We start from the raw sequence: 15,140 nt of genomic DNA, 5'->3' as shown, positions 1-15,140 counted from the left end.
AATGTGCCGATGTGGCGTTGTGCATGGCATTGTTCAACAAGCACTCTCCCAAGAGAGCCTGTATCTTTTCCCAATCTTTTTATGAAGTGAAAGGCTTCAGATACTTTGCAAGTTTCACCGGCCGGGACATCAAATTGCATCCGATGGAGATCGAGAGAGTAACGCTCCTCCTCCTTTGCAGATCTTCTGAGGGGGCAGCATAATTTTTCCCCAAATTCCCATGAACTGGGACTGGGGGGGATGAATCTCCTCTACTCGGGCAGATGCAGCCGGTGAAGATAATTTAGTAGTTGCTGGTGGAAGAGTTGGTGAAGAAAGAAATGAAGCTGATGGTGTTGAAGGGTGAAAAGCAGCTGCGTCAAATGCAGTGCTGGTTATTAGTTGCTCGTCAACCGAAGATGACAGAGACCCGGTACTCAGCCCCACAATACCGGGCGCAACGACTAGGATTCGAAAACGGGAGTTGGCATTTTCCACCATTTCATACTCCCCCTGAGCGCCGAGGCATCGTCCTCGGTTAGTGTAACTAACTCAATAGATTGAGCAATCTGTTAAGTTAAGGAAGGTCGTCGTCTTCTATGTAGAGAAGCTCCTTCCTCGTTAGCTTCTCCATCATCGTCAATAATCACAGTATCTATGGTCGGCTTATGCGGAGGGCTCGTCACCACGACTTCCGAAGATGACTCAGTGGCAGCATTCTTTGCCCTCTTATTCTTTTCCCCTGGTCGCGGAGGAACGCCTTTTTCTGGTTGTTTGTTCTCTGGCCGGGGACTCCGGGAAAAAACACTTGCACCAGAAGCAGGCCCGGAGATGCATGTCTATGAAAAAGCTCTCTGCAGCAGCCTCGCCGCATCAACAAGATCAGCCAAACATCATCCTCGGGGACGATAACCGAGCCCTAGGGTAGACCTATATTCAGCAGGAGAGAAGAATCTGACAACTTTCTCATAAGAAAGGATAAGGACAAGATAAATTCAACTTACCATGATTTTTGGACTTCCATCCATATTTCAGGGATAGTTCTTTCCACGTGCGGGTTTCGGGCATAGCGACGTTTAAAATTTTTTGAACCTTTTTGTCCAAGACCTCAACCCTATGGGTAACCCACCGAGTCGTTGAGACAGGTAAAAGGAGAAAATTTAATAATGGCGAGGAATGGTCTTTAACAAGAATAAAAGCAAACTGTATACTTACGAGTGCAATTCCACAATTCCGGGAAGGAAAGAGCCGAGGCCGAGATGATGTCACTAGTGGAAATTGAAACAAACCGTTCCATCCACCCAAGATCATTATCATCATCCATGCTGGATAGCAATGCATAGTGGCCCCTGTTACAACTCATGTTTTCGTACGAACGAGTACGTCGTAAGTCAATTGATGTAAGCTCAGAAATGAAATTATATTTTAAAAGTATATAAAATAAGATAATCATGTTACCTCTGAGGTTACAAATATTTAAGATCATGAACAACAAGTACAAAGAGGGTTGGACGGTTCAGAAGCTAAAGCAATTGAAGAAAACAATGTTTCGTCAAAAGTCGACAAGTTGGGAATGTTATAACATGTATCTTTGGGGTGAGACTAGGGTGCTTAACATGATAAGGAGATTATGTTATGATTTGTATTAGTCGTATAACATCCGTATGTTATGTTTTAAAGTCAAGCGAGTTGTGGTATAAAAGTCGATGAAAGTCATCACAAGTTACATTCGTAAGTTTTACTGAAACTTTGGGTCAAATGTAACTGCACGTTTCTCCCAATATACTTAGAGTTACGGGGTGTTCTACCCATCAAATTAAATATATATGAGTCTATTTTCCAATGCATTGAACCGTTTATCAATACGACATCGGAGTAGAGAGATATGATCATTGTTGCGATACTGCGCAAGCTGCTAGGTGACAAGTAGGTGTGTCACCTACTTGCTTAAATGAGAGCCCAAAAATGGGCCATTTCGGGTCGTCCAAAGAGGCCTTTTAAAGGCCTATTTTCTTCATATATTAGACTTAAAATAGAGCATAATAACCAGATATAAGCTCTGCAAAAATCCTCCCAAAAATTTCCCACAAACCCTAATTGATTTTCTCTCCCTTTCAAGTTCTAATTGGAGGTAAAACCTAGAGTTTGAAGAACCAAGATAGGAGCTGAGTTATCTAACAAATAAGGTGAGTTTACTGCTCTCTTTCATCCATTTTTTCTGCTGTAAATTCATGGTAAGTCGTTCTATACTTGTAAGAACTCACGGGACGATGATCGGAAGCCGTGAGTTCGAATTATTCACTTGTAGTGGACTATTTTGTGGAGTTTTGGAGGAGGAAGGGGGTGTAGAAACACCATATAAATGTAGGGTGTTGGGCTGGTCATTCGTCATAATATTTCCGGGTCGTTTGACACTACTACGGTGGTCATTTTGTGTATGAAGAGATTGGGGTGTGTTGGGCTGTTTTGTAGTATTTGATGGCGTATATAGAGCTGGAAAATGATGTATATATGTTGTTATTGTTCTGTTCTTGTATTGTTGGTGTTATCTTAAATTTGGAGAAAGTAAGGATTATATGGGAGATGCTGCCCATTTTAATACAAAATAAGCTTGTCGTTCGTTGTGCGATAGTTGTACCTTTTGTAACTTAACGATAGCATTATTATCATTCTTGTAAATTAAGGTGAAAAGAGGTGAGCTCAACTTGGTGATTGGAAAGATTGTGATAAGATATGTTAAGGCTAAACCTTTCTTCATTTTGGTATGATCTCGTAACTACATGAGTTTGATAACGAAGCATAAAGAGAAGTTTGTATTCCTGAATTTATTCACATTATCCTAGTCTCAGAAGTTACAGTATTCTCCCTTATCGGGACTTCATATTCAGTTTAGTATTGTCTTATTTCAGCCAATAGAGCAGAGAGTGTATATATATATACAGTGTTACAGTATTTTTACCACCATCGAGCTATAATCGGTGGGCAGGCCTCTATTGGGCAACCTCTGATCAGATGGTAAGTTATATACCGAGCCTACTGTGGCTGAGCGCCTATGAGCGAGCCCAGAATGGCCGAGATACAGAGCCTAGTATGGCCGAGCGCCTATGAGCGAGCCTACTACGGCACGGCAGTTACACATACCGAGCATTATAGGGCCGGACAACTATTTTACATACTATATGGAGAGAGTTGAGTCAGTATCAATAGGTAAGCATATCTTCAGATTATTTTTGACTCCCAGTTACATTCAGTTATTATATCATCAGTTCAGTTTTAGCTTTCAGTTATTCTGTTGCCTTACATAGACAGTACATTATTTGTACTGACATCCCTTTGCTGGGGACGCTGCATTTCATGCCTGCAGGTCCTGATAGACAGCTGGATAGACCTTCCCAGTAGACAGAGCTAAATGACAGCTTGGTTGGTAAGCTCCACTTCCCCGGAGTTACCAGGTCTAGACCTTGGAGTCTGTTTTATATATACAGGTTTGATGGGTAGGTCGAGGCCCTGTCCCGACCATGATACAGTTCAACTATCTCTAGAGGCTTGTAGACAAGTCCTGTATAGTTTGTATATCAGTAGATATTCATGGCGGCCTCGTCAGCCTGCACATTTATATATAGATATATATATTTAAATATATATGAGTTTTTGGGTATGTTTACCCCTCAGATGAGAGAGATGATATTTTCAGATAATTCAGAATATGGCCTCATCGGCCTAGGTTGAGGGTTACCCCTCTAGAGTTCATAGTTACAGAGTGGCACGCTCGGGTCGAGTATGGTACCGGGTGCAGGCCACGTCTCTTCAGGTTTGGGGCGTGACAGCCCCGCTTACTGAAGTTAATCATCCCTCCACGGAAGATCTTGGGGGAATAAAGATTCATCATGTGAGCTAGGGATAGCTCCTCCCCCGTTTCTTGGCACAGGTGCCGAAGGCAAGCAATTATCCTCCACACCGAGGGACTCACCTGTGCCAAACATACTTGGTAGCGGAGGCAAAACTCCACAATAACAGAATCAAGCTCTCTACTCAGAGAAAATGTCCCCAAAGTGAAGGGATACGTATAGAAGTACGTAAAACCCTTCTTGGGTAAGGTTACCCACTCCGCTATATCAGGAGCAATAATGCTTAAATCCTAGCAGTTACAATCTTCCTTCACAACAGGAATGCTGGAAGGATGGATGGAAGAAGGATATCTGCTAACAGCCCATGTACGAGAGCTAACAGAAAGAAATTTCTCTTCGAAGTCTTTAGTTGTGACAAGACTTCTAGGGATGATAGTGCTCACTGTAGGAGGAGCGGCTTCATCGGCTTTGTTTTTGTTCTTTGAGGAACTGATATTTTTTGAAGAAGAAGCCATTATATGTTATAGAATAAGGAAATGTTTTTCTCGTATGAGGAGAGTTAATGAAATATTGAAGAACAACGTACAAATTGAACGAAGAGAGTTTGGAGAATTATGGGTGTGAATGAAGGAGATTGATGCATATAAGTAAAGATTTATGTGCCTAAATTCGTGGCCATAATTATCTTGATAATCGAAAAAAGTTATGTTGAATCGTGGGATGGCGAGTATTCGGGGCATTAAATGCGGAAAGACGTACGTCTAATCAACCGTCAGAAGTTTTTCAGATGGGGTTAGAGAAATTTCCGCTAAAAAGAATGTTTCTACCAACTTCCCGGTGACACAAAGTTATGTCATCGAAAAGCATGGGGGCTATCTGTATAGGGTAAAATATGCTATGTTAGGTAATTACATAAGAGGATGACACGTGGAACCGAAGGCATATGATAGCTAAGGCCGAAGACAACTGTTTCATTTATTACCGGAAAGAATGATGCTCATAAAGATGCACTAAATGCTTGCCACCCGGTAGTATTTAATAGAGAATATTCTACAGCATTTAATATACTACATGTTACAAAGAATTTGTCATTCATACTCACTGTTACACATTGTTCAATGGCCCTCATAATTGACATTAAAGAAGGGTATGATTCTAAGACTTTGTCCCCTAGGAGCAACTATAAATAGTGAGCTCTGTTATTATTGTAAAGGACACGAATTTTCTGGCAAACTTATGCTATAATCTATTCAAAACTTTATACAATTTTACCTTATTACTTTTTGATTTCATTAATGTTGTGCCCGGAAGCCTTGCTCCCGAAACTACTGTTTATGCTATTTCATCTTCATCTCAATGCTTAGTATTATATATTTGTTCAATTCTTTTATTATTTCATGATCGAATTAATTTATTTGTATAGAAACCACGTATAAATTCAATTGTACCGTTTTACGGAAAAATAGTAACAACCATCCAAACAAGCTGTTAACTACTACCCTTTTTCTCAACAAATCATTATCACCCCCCTTTAAGATTAGCCTAAATAAATTTCCTAAATTCATCCCTTCAAATCATTAATCTTTCATAATCACTCTTTAGTCTTTACCATAACAGCCATTAAGACTTTGTCATTGTACCCAATAAATTACTGCCACGTCATCCTGAATGACGCATCGCCCATCCCATCTTAAAATCCCACCCACTTCCACTTTTTCCCAAAAACAAAGTTTTCGCTTATTTATTCGCACCAATTTTCATCATTATCATCGGTGGAACTTTTCGACCGGCGGTAGGTTTAATTTTCCGACATACGGTGGTCGGTGGCGGCTCAGATCGATAGAAATGGCGGAGGATAAGTATAATCTGAAAAATCCAGCGGTGAAGAGAATACTACAGGAGGTTAAAGAGATGCAATCTAATCCTTCCGATGATTTCATGAGCCTTCCTCTCGAGGTTTCAATTTTAATCCTTGATTTTCCAAATATTTACGAAAATTTACCCTATCCTTTCATGATTCATTTGTTTTTTCTCTTTGGACCTGTGGTGGATCTAGAATTTACATGTAGTACGCTGTTTGCTTTCTGGGATTCAAATCAATTGGTGTTTGATTAAAAGGTTTAACTTCTTATTTGAATTGAAATTATAGTGCGAAATTTCCTAATCTCTATTGGTTAATTTTAAAAATTCCGAATTTATATAGTCTGATTTAGCTCAGAAATTTAGTCGAACTTACTGGCCATGAGCAAAAACTGTAGATATATTCGAGTGGAGGTGTAGGTAATTTGCTGGATCATCTGAAAGTTGGTCAAATTTACTGGCCGCAAGCAATAACGATCAAATAAATTGGAAAATTTGTCTGTTTGTGCACATGTAGATGTATGTAGGGTGTGTCGGGGAGAGGGGTTATATTTGTTTGTATACGGTTTGCTTTTTTACTGTGGAAGTAAGGTTTGATGGTTTTCCGAATTGGCAAGGAAGGGGTTTTGTTGATTCAATTTTATTACATTCTGATTTTAAGGATAATGTTCCTTTTCATAGCTGTTTCTGCTTGAATTTTTTGGTTGTTCATGTTGAGCTGATAATTTTGATTTCTTTTTTATCCATTTAGGCCTTTGGCTGAGTTAGTGATGCTTCATGTTCCATATTTTCTTCTGGATTCATTTTATACAACTTACCAATTTGGTTTTACAATGCTGTTTTGCATATGTTATTTGTTATTTTCCTTTAGTTCAGCTGTGTGCAAATTGTCTATCCTCTAGCTGGACAAGTTCATCCTGTTGGATATATTTTATCATGTTTTTGCATTTACTTCAAGGATTGTGTGTGAACTACTGACTCAATTGAAGACTAGTTAAGTTCGAATATATGAGGTCTCTATGTCAAGCAGTATTTAGAGGATTGGACATAGCTAGATTAATTTAATGCTTGTTGTACCTACTACAATTTCTTTTCTTTTTATGATGGTGGTGTCCTGACCAGTTTGCGCATCTATTCCACCGGGCATCTGCTACTTCCCACAAACATAGGTCTAGGTACCAGGTATCTCTGCCAATCAAGGCTTAGGCAATTGGGAAGAAATCATCTGGTGTTCTCCACTAGGATTTGAACCTGAGACCTCATAAGTCATTATTATCCTCCCACTTTATTGGCCACAGGCCTTAACCTTGGGTGCTTGTCACCTATTAACCATCCTTTGTATTCATTTTACTCTATTCCGGCCTATTTCATTCTTATACTATAATTTGTCAATTAGGGCAAATTAGAGATTTTTTAAAGCTAGAGGTTCTCTAAATCTCACTTTTATTCCTACGTGGATGTACAAGTCTTAAAATTTGAAACTACTTCGACAAATCCTTTTTTGTCGACTGCTGAAATAAACAAATTACAAATTGGACAAGGCAGCAACTCTTGATTTGTACTATTTAAAAGATAATAGTGGTCCTATGCCCATGATATAAAACTCTTAAGCTTCGATAAAATTGGCTTAGTGGTTTTTGTATTCTAAGTTCAAATATGTCAAAGGATTATGGTTGATCCTGCTTAAGAATCAACCTCACTAACGGTGAATGAGCTCCGTGCTCTTCTAGCTCATTTTAATGCTGTTCTGTTGTTATGATATAAATCGGTCAAGATTTGATTTTGGGGCATTTTCCTTCCCTTATGAGGTGACAGTATGTATTTTGGATTCTTGAATCCATCACTAGTAAATGGATTTCATCATAATAACGTTTGTAGATATTGCTTTCAGAAATATCGTATCTTGCATCACATTCTTATGACAAATGACTAGTCATCTTCTATTAACAAGTTATTTTTTAATTGTTGAAGTTGTATGATGACAGTACAACTTAAGCTGACTTTTATGTTACTTTTTCAGGAGAACATCTTTGAATGGCAATTCGCAATCAGGGGTCCACGAGATTCTGAGTTTGAAGGGGGGATTTATCATGGACGGATCCAGTTGCCTGCCGAATATCCTTTCAAGCCTCCTTCTTTCATGCTTTTGACTGTAAGTTTCTTGCTGTTTTAAAAGCTAGTCTTACTACTTAAAGTCATTTTATGGAATAAGTTTTAGTAGAGATCAGAATGGGGCGAGTGATGCTGGTCAAACCTCACCTGCCACAAGCGGGCTTCACAGATTGGGTTGGGCAGGGTGCTAATTAATTTTGATGCGAAAAAAGGATAAATAGCAGGCCTCTTGGGAAAAAGAGGCTAAGGAGATTTGTCATTCAAGTGGAAAGTAAGCAAATCTTAGGAAAGTCTTACCATAGGATAAGATCTGACTGATGAGTAGTGAAGGAAAGTCGATTTACTTGTACTCTCTTTTGTTTTGCATCTTTTTGATGCCTTTAATGAAAGTCTACTTCATAAAATAAAAAAATGAGTACTGAAGGATGTCGTTCCTTTGCTTCACGTGCAAATCTGGAATATGTTTTTGAAGTGTGACCCAAGTTCCCTCCCACTACATAGTTTTTCTCGGGAGGGTAGCGAAAAAGATTGTAAAAAGCAAACAAAAGGAAAAAGCATGAAAAAGAGAAGATATGGCATTGTTGGGAGCAGTGGGTGGTCACGTGAGTTGTGCATATTGTGGGTTGGGATAGTCTACTAACAGGAGAGCCAAACCCTATCCCATTCCATTGCCATCTGGGTTTAGAGTTGATTCATTTCATGTTTAATAATCTGCTAACTCATGGTTGATTCTCTTTTCAGCCCAATGGACGTTTTGAAACCCAAACCAAGATATGTTTGAGCATTTCTAATCATCACCCTGAGCACTGGCAACCGTCATGGAGTGGTAACTTCATCATTCTCTCGACCATTTTTGCAATATGTTATATTTTAATGAATAATTCACTTTCATATTGTTGCACCAGTGTTTACTTTTGTTTGGGTTGGGGAGGGGGGGGGGTTGCGAATTTAGGCAATGTCATGTTAGGGCATAAAAAGATATCTTCATCTGTATGAGTTGGCATTTTCCCTTCTTGAAATTATATGGTCCTGTGCTTTTAACCTGTGGCTGTATTTCGCGGAGTGTACTTAAATTTGACATGAGGCTGTGTTGATGGTTTTAAAAGTCAGAAGATATGATTGAATATGTGGTATAACTTTTTTATGATTGCTGTTGGTGTCCTGTACTTGAGCAAAACAAAAATGCAAACACCCACAGTATGCAAAAATCTCAATCAAATAGTAGAGTGTGAGCAACCCATATGGATTGGCGACTATTTACAATACATTATTGGCCTGCAATTATTATTCTTTTGTTGTATTGACAAGAAAAAAGCAGTTTGCAGTGCGCAAGCTATTGTGTGGTTTAGTCTTTTGTCTTAATGGATGCTGCTTTCCATCTTTTGGTCAGACGGAGCTACGGTAGCTAATCAGCGTTTAAATATCTTATGATTTGCAGTTCGGACTGCGCTGGTAGCTCTGATTGCATTTATGCCCACCAACCCAAATGGTGCCCTTGGATCACTAGACTATACAAAGGAAGAAAGGCGTGCTTTAGCTATTAAATCTCGTGAAACGGCTCCAAGATATGGAACTCCCGAGCGCCAGAAGCTGATTGACGAGGTATAACATTATCTGAATATCATTTTGATATCCAATCCATCGTCTGGAGGCTCAAGCGATAATAGTTGATTTGTTTTACAGATACATGAATACATGCTAAGCAAAGCACCCCCAGTTCCTCAAGCTACTTCCTCGCCAGCTCCTGAAGAACAGAACATTAATGGACAGGATGAGGTCCAAGAGAGTCCTGAAAACCCCAGCGCCGCTGCTGAGGAAAGGCTTCATAATCCATCTGATGCTAACACAAATATTGAAGAGAGACGCGAATTGGCTTTAGATGCAGAACCTGTACGGGCACCTATAGAGCTCCCTGCTGCACGGCCAAGCGAGCCTCGGGTACTGCATACACCTCAACAGAGCGTTTCGAGGCAGGCTGATGACCGTATATTTACATGGGCAGCAGTTGGACTTACAATTGCTATACTTGTACTTCTGTTAAAGAAGTACATGAAAGCTAATGGCCATGGTGCTGTCTTCATTGATGAATCGTGAATCTACCAACAGTAAATATGCAGTTCAACTGGGAATATGTTTGGCAATTTACTCCAATTCGGCAAGCTTATCCAGGAAATATGTAGTATATTTATCCCTTTGCCGTTGTGACGTCAATTATATAGATCGTGTAAACATGAATTACCATATGTTATTTTGACAGAGTTCTTGTATAGATAAAAGATGGTCCTTTTTCTGAGATGCGAAGGATCATGTGAAGAAGTTAAGATGAAGTAAAGAAATTTAGTTTCACATTAGCTTGCTTCTTTCTGTTCGAAACGTGTAATAAAGAATATTTATGGCTATTTTCAAGTAATAATAATATATATAATAACATGGATGTGCTTGTCTTAAGTTTAGAGTAGATAAAACAGATTGATAGGTAATAAGCTAATTCATTTTTATAATAGAAACAAGGTAATATACAATCAATACTTATTTCTAATCTGCCAACTATTTCACTGCAAAAGTTTGATGATTATTCCGAGTCACTAAATGAAATCTTATAATTCTGCATCTTAGGAGCTTTAGTGTTTGGCTGCATTTGCATCAACTTTTTCATGAATCAGCAAGGTTGCGGTGGAATGAATAGGTTTCCTTCATCCATAACCAGAAGTCTCGGGTTCGAGATTGTGGTGGCATGAATAAGATCCCTTCACTCATGAAATCTCGGATTCGAGCCTCTTCATCCATAACCAGAAGTCTCGGGTTCGAGATTGTGGTGGCATGAATAAGATCCCTCCACTCATGAAATCTCGGATTCGAGCCTCTGGAAGTGAAGTAAATCTAGGTAAGGAGCACTCCTTTAATGGAATAATTTGGAATCTGCATATAATGGTGTACCAAAACGAAAATGATGAAAGGAGATTGAAAACTCAAATTTCTCAAGCGTGGTGCAGTAAAAATGCAAGAAAAGAAAATAAAATTGCAGAAAAAACATAAACTACTAAGAAAACAGTCAAGCCTGCAATTCCTTAGGAAGTCTTGTTTATTTTCTGGCAACATACTTTCCACATAGTTTTCTTCTTGTATCCATTAACTTTCTCACAAAGTCCACTATAATAGAAATCCTTGACATCAAACTCCACATGAAGCTTATGGAACAGTTGAAAAATCTCTTCATCATTATATAAACTGCTGTCCAAAATCTCCCTTTGTATTAAATGGCTTGCATCTTTTGCAGACCTTACAAGAGATTTCATGAAGTAAACGTAAGACATAACGTGTTTCGAATCAATGTTACTGTGAGCCCGTAAAGGAGTTGTGGATACTGTTGTACAAACATCAGACGCTGGATATCTCACTCGCAGACTTGTTGAACCAAACTGCTCCAATGCCATCAGATTTCTGAATAAAATCACAGAGTAGTTGTGTATTTTCAAAGATGGAATTTCCAATACTTTGTCTTTGGTAAATCTAACATTCATAACACTTTCACTTATTGCTTTCTTGAACTTGATCCCTACAGCATGAAGATGTAGTACATTGTGCAAATGTTTTTGTACGCCATTTGGTTGAATTTGAGGAATCGTTGGGAGATAGCATTGGTGAACTAAGTCCAATAAATGGTGAACTTCAGGGTCAAATTTATCTATAGATATGAGTCCTTCACCTGGAATTAATTTTCTAAAGAAGAGTAAAGCAAGTTGAATAAGGGAATAATTACATTCTTTAGGAATTGGAACTAAGTGAAATATTTGGTGTAGAACAAAAAAAGGGATTTGATTTTCGAGTAGAATTAAGTCACATCTTAATCGAAAAAACATCTCGTAATTGCTAAAGAATATATCATCTCTACGTCGATAACCCTTTAAAGCAAGCTTGAGAAAAAGCTCAATGAGAAAGCCACAATCAAGTAGCATCATTTGGACAAATTTATTACTTCCAATTTGATCAATTGTGTTTTCTCCATAGCATTTTCTTGCTTTCTCCTCTAAATTTCTAAGTGCTTTCACACAATTCTCTAAAATGGTTTGTGTATTTATTGGTTTTCGACTAACGAGCGTGTTGAGATAACACCACTTTTGTTCCTCCATATTCTTAAGTGTGTCAACTCCATGGTGAAAAGGACCTATTGAGACTAATTTAGGAGAGTAACTATTTTCACTTCCCTTTTTAACTTCTTGAGGAACTCTGTTGATACGATAAAAATTTGAGATATTTTTCATCTTTTCGCCAATTGATTGTACAAGATCTTCTTCTTCTTCTTGCACGATATCGAGTAATACATGATCTTTGTTTTTGATATTTGTGTAGGATATATCTTCTTCTTTCATCTTTCCTTGAGACATTACTAGAATTGGCTCCCTCCAAAATCGTTATTTCATTAGATCTTATAAATGAATTAACCAAACCTCTGCAGAAAAAAAAAACAAATTAAAAAACCTTGAATTTGTACCACCCACCCTCAACAACCGCCTTAAGTATCGACGAATTCAAGATTTAGAGTCAGTGCGTTCTGCTTTTTATATATGTCTCAAATTTTTAGACGGTCAACACACATATATAGTCCGAGCAAAATATAATGAATTGTGTCGATTCCAATGCGTCTAATCTAAATCCTCCACTGCCCCTAAGGTGCAAAAGAAAGAAAAAGAGAAACAAATAGATGGAATTAGAGGTTGAAAAGATTGAAATAAGTTTACCAGATGAATGCAGCAATGATACTAAAGAGAAATAATCCAAATATGTTGATGATGACAAACCATAAAATAGAGGAATATGATGATTGGTAGGTGTTATATTAAATGTGTCTAAAAATAAAATTTTATATCTTCTTATGAGTTTCACAGATAGGAGAATTCATTTGTTTACTTCATTTAGAGAAAAGCATTTGTTTTGTCAGAAAGCAAAGAATTAATACAAAGAAAAGCTTATTAATTACTTCTCTAAGAATCTTGAATTGGAAACAGTATTGGAGTAACAAAAGAATATAAATATTCTTAGACTTTGTTTTTAAGTTGCATATATGTAAAGCTACTGTCTTTTCTAATGTTATTAGTCCTTTTGTATTTAGAAAAATATAGCTTTCGACTTGCAACTTTGAATCATTTTGACACAGAATTTTAATTTTTTGAGTTAGAAATTTTCTTTTCTGATTTTTTTAATTTCAATTACTAATAACGCTTACTGCCTTCAATTTTTAGAAAATACTATTCCACTAACCAAAACTTAATTAAGTTTGCTAGTAAACTTCGTGAGTTTATTGATTAGTGCAACTTCTGTACTAATAATCTGTAATTGTAACCTTCACCATATGATGAAATTTCTGACCTTGACCAATTATTTGTTTGGTTAAAGTTACGTTTTTGTTGTTAAACTAAATATTTCATAACACAAATAATTCATCATCTTTCTATCTATTTAAAGGCTCTTGATTACTAATAAATATTACATCCGTTTCAAATTAATTACAATGAATTTTTGACTATTTACCCTTCTTTATGTATTTAATATAATATCTCTTTATTACATTTACTTTATTTATGTGCCATCTCCATCTTCAAGAATAATTACTGCTTGGGATAAAATGAAAAAAAAAAAAAAATTTAGTCTTGAACTTCTAAAATAATAAATAATTTGGAACATCTATGTTTAAAGATTTCGATAAATAATTTGAGGCCGAAGGAATAGAAATTAATTCCTTCATATTAGTCGTATATTGACTTATTTTAACTCTAATTTCTCATCTAACTTTACTTTTTAGAATAACAATAGTACCAAATAAATAAATGAAAGAGCCAATAATAGTAGTTCTTTTCTTCAAATTAAAAAGTAGTAGCAGTTCTTTATTTTTGACTTTAATGCCTTGAATGCAAATCTAACGTTTAGTTGTGAAACTTTGAAATAATGTCAAAATTAGTTCTTATATTTGATCCTAAATATTAGGATTTTGAATTATAAAAGGAAAATTTCAGTTGATTTAGGGTGTGTTTGGTATCCAATTTTTTCATGTTTGGTTGGCTTAAATGTTTTGGAAAATATTTTCCTTATGAACTCATTTTTCTCCAATTGGAGGAAAATATTTTCCTTATCAAGAGAAGGGAAAACATTTTCCAAAACTCCTTCTCAATCTTCCCATCCTCACCCACCCCACACCCTCACACCCACCCACCTAACTCCACCCCTACCCACCCCACACCCTCTCTCCAAAAAGGTCTTTTTTTTTTCAAATTTCAGTAAAAAAAAAATTGGATTTCAAATTCCAAATAGTAATTGTAGGCATACAAATTTTATTGGAATTAAATCCGTAAAATAATTTGGACTATATTTTAAATTCAAGATATATTAGTTCAAATAAATTTATTGGGTTATATAATTAGAGTAGTTATATAAATCCAACATATATGGATTAAATAAATAAGTCTTAATCCATTGGGCTAGCCCATTTAATTGGGCTAAAGTGATGAGCCCACTCCATTAAGCCCAAGATATCATCTTTCTAGAGGCCCAGTTTGGTGCCACGTGTCAAATGACGTGGCACGCCAAGTCAAACAGAAGAGCCAATGGGATCATGCTATGTGTCAAAATGACAAGGCATGCCAAGTCACATTAAAAAGTTAAGTGACATGTTCTGGCCAATCAAATGCGGCCTTGTCATACTTCGATTTGATTGGTCAGAAAGAGTTTGTTCTTATCATAACTCTTTCCTCCTACAACTATAAATAGGGGTCTTCATAACCCAGAAAAGATACCAGAAGTTATAACAAGAAGCAAGAGAGAGCTCGTGGATCAAACGCCGTAAATTTTTCTACAAGTTTCAAGCTTCAAGTAATCAAGTTCAAGTTCAAGAAATCAAGTTCAAGCTCAAGAACGAAGAACAAGTCAAGATTCAAGGGGTACGAGTTCAAATCAAAGTTCGTGCTACTTGAATTCAAGATCATCGTTCGTGAAAACAAATATAGATTCAAGATCAAGCTCAAAGACCCTTGAATTTATTTATTATTGGAAAGAAGAATCAGAGGATTCATAGAGATTGTACACTCAAATATTTGAAATCAAATACTATGATTGTTGCAATATTTTTCAGTCTCGATTATTTTCTCAACGCAATTTATTGTCTACAAATTCTGGCACGCCCAGTGGGACAATCTCTACCTCTCATCTCAACTTTTCAAATCACCAAAGTTCAACAACATTGAAATGGCTTCAAAGAAAATCAACTCCAGTTCAACTTCCACCAAGGCTGCTAATTCCAGGTTCTATGCTGATGTGGAAAGCATCCTCGATGTTACCTTTGGAAGCTTT

The 15,140-nt window shown here is 37.1% G+C and overlaps 2 protein-coding genes across 2 annotated transcripts; one reads left to right on the top strand and one right to left on the bottom strand.

The window, feature by feature from the left end:
• The first annotated feature begins 5,545 nt into the window (after positions 1 to 5,545).
• Positions 5,546 to 10,150, top strand: LOC104117967 (ubiquitin-conjugating enzyme E2 32). Its single transcript, XM_009629123.4, has 5 exons — positions 5,546 to 5,783; positions 7,708 to 7,839; positions 8,541 to 8,625; positions 9,238 to 9,401; positions 9,483 to 10,150. Exons 1-5 carry the CDS (start codon positions 5,673 to 5,675, stop codon positions 9,891 to 9,893), a joined length of 903 nt encoding a protein of 300 aa, XP_009627418.1. The 5' UTR covers positions 5,546 to 5,672; the 3' UTR covers positions 9,894 to 10,150.
• Positions 10,151 to 10,710: 560 nt separating this feature from the next.
• LOC104117960 (UPF0481 protein At3g47200-like) lies at positions 10,711 to 12,644 on the bottom strand. Its single transcript, XM_009629114.4, has 2 exons — positions 12,539 to 12,644; positions 10,711 to 12,249 (listed from the first exon to the last, which is right to left on the bottom strand). The coding sequence occupies exon 2, from the start codon at positions 12,182 to 12,184 to the stop codon at positions 10,868 to 10,870; it is 1,317 nt and encodes a 438-aa protein (XP_009627409.1). The 5' UTR covers positions 12,185 to 12,249; positions 12,539 to 12,644; the 3' UTR covers positions 10,711 to 10,867.
• Between the last annotated feature and the right edge of the window lie 2,496 nt (positions 12,645 to 15,140).

This window comes from Nicotiana tomentosiformis, chromosome 12, assembly GCF_000390325.3.
Source record: "Nicotiana tomentosiformis chromosome 12, ASM39032v3, whole genome shotgun sequence".
Taxonomy (NCBI): Eukaryota; Viridiplantae; Streptophyta; class Magnoliopsida; order Solanales; family Solanaceae; genus Nicotiana; species Nicotiana tomentosiformis.
Note: the sequence above shows the minus strand (reverse complement) of the source record. Positions and strands in the feature narration are given on the sequence as shown.

Coding starts and splice junctions, on each gene's coding strand:
- LOC104117960 (XM_009629114.4), bottom strand. CDS start 12,184: ATGTCTCAAGGAAAGATGAAAGAAGAAGATATATCCTACACAAATATC.
- LOC104117967 (XM_009629123.4), top strand. CDS start 5,673: ATGGCGGAGGATAAGTATAATCTGAAAAATCCAGCGGTGAAGAGAATA. Junction 7,840..8,540: donor CTTCTTTCATGCTTTTGACT/GTAAGTTTCTTG, acceptor TTCTCTTTTCAG/CCCAATGGACGTTTTGAAAC. Junction 9,402..9,482: donor GCCAGAAGCTGATTGACGAG/GTATAACATTAT, acceptor TTTGTTTTACAG/ATACATGAATACATGCTAAG.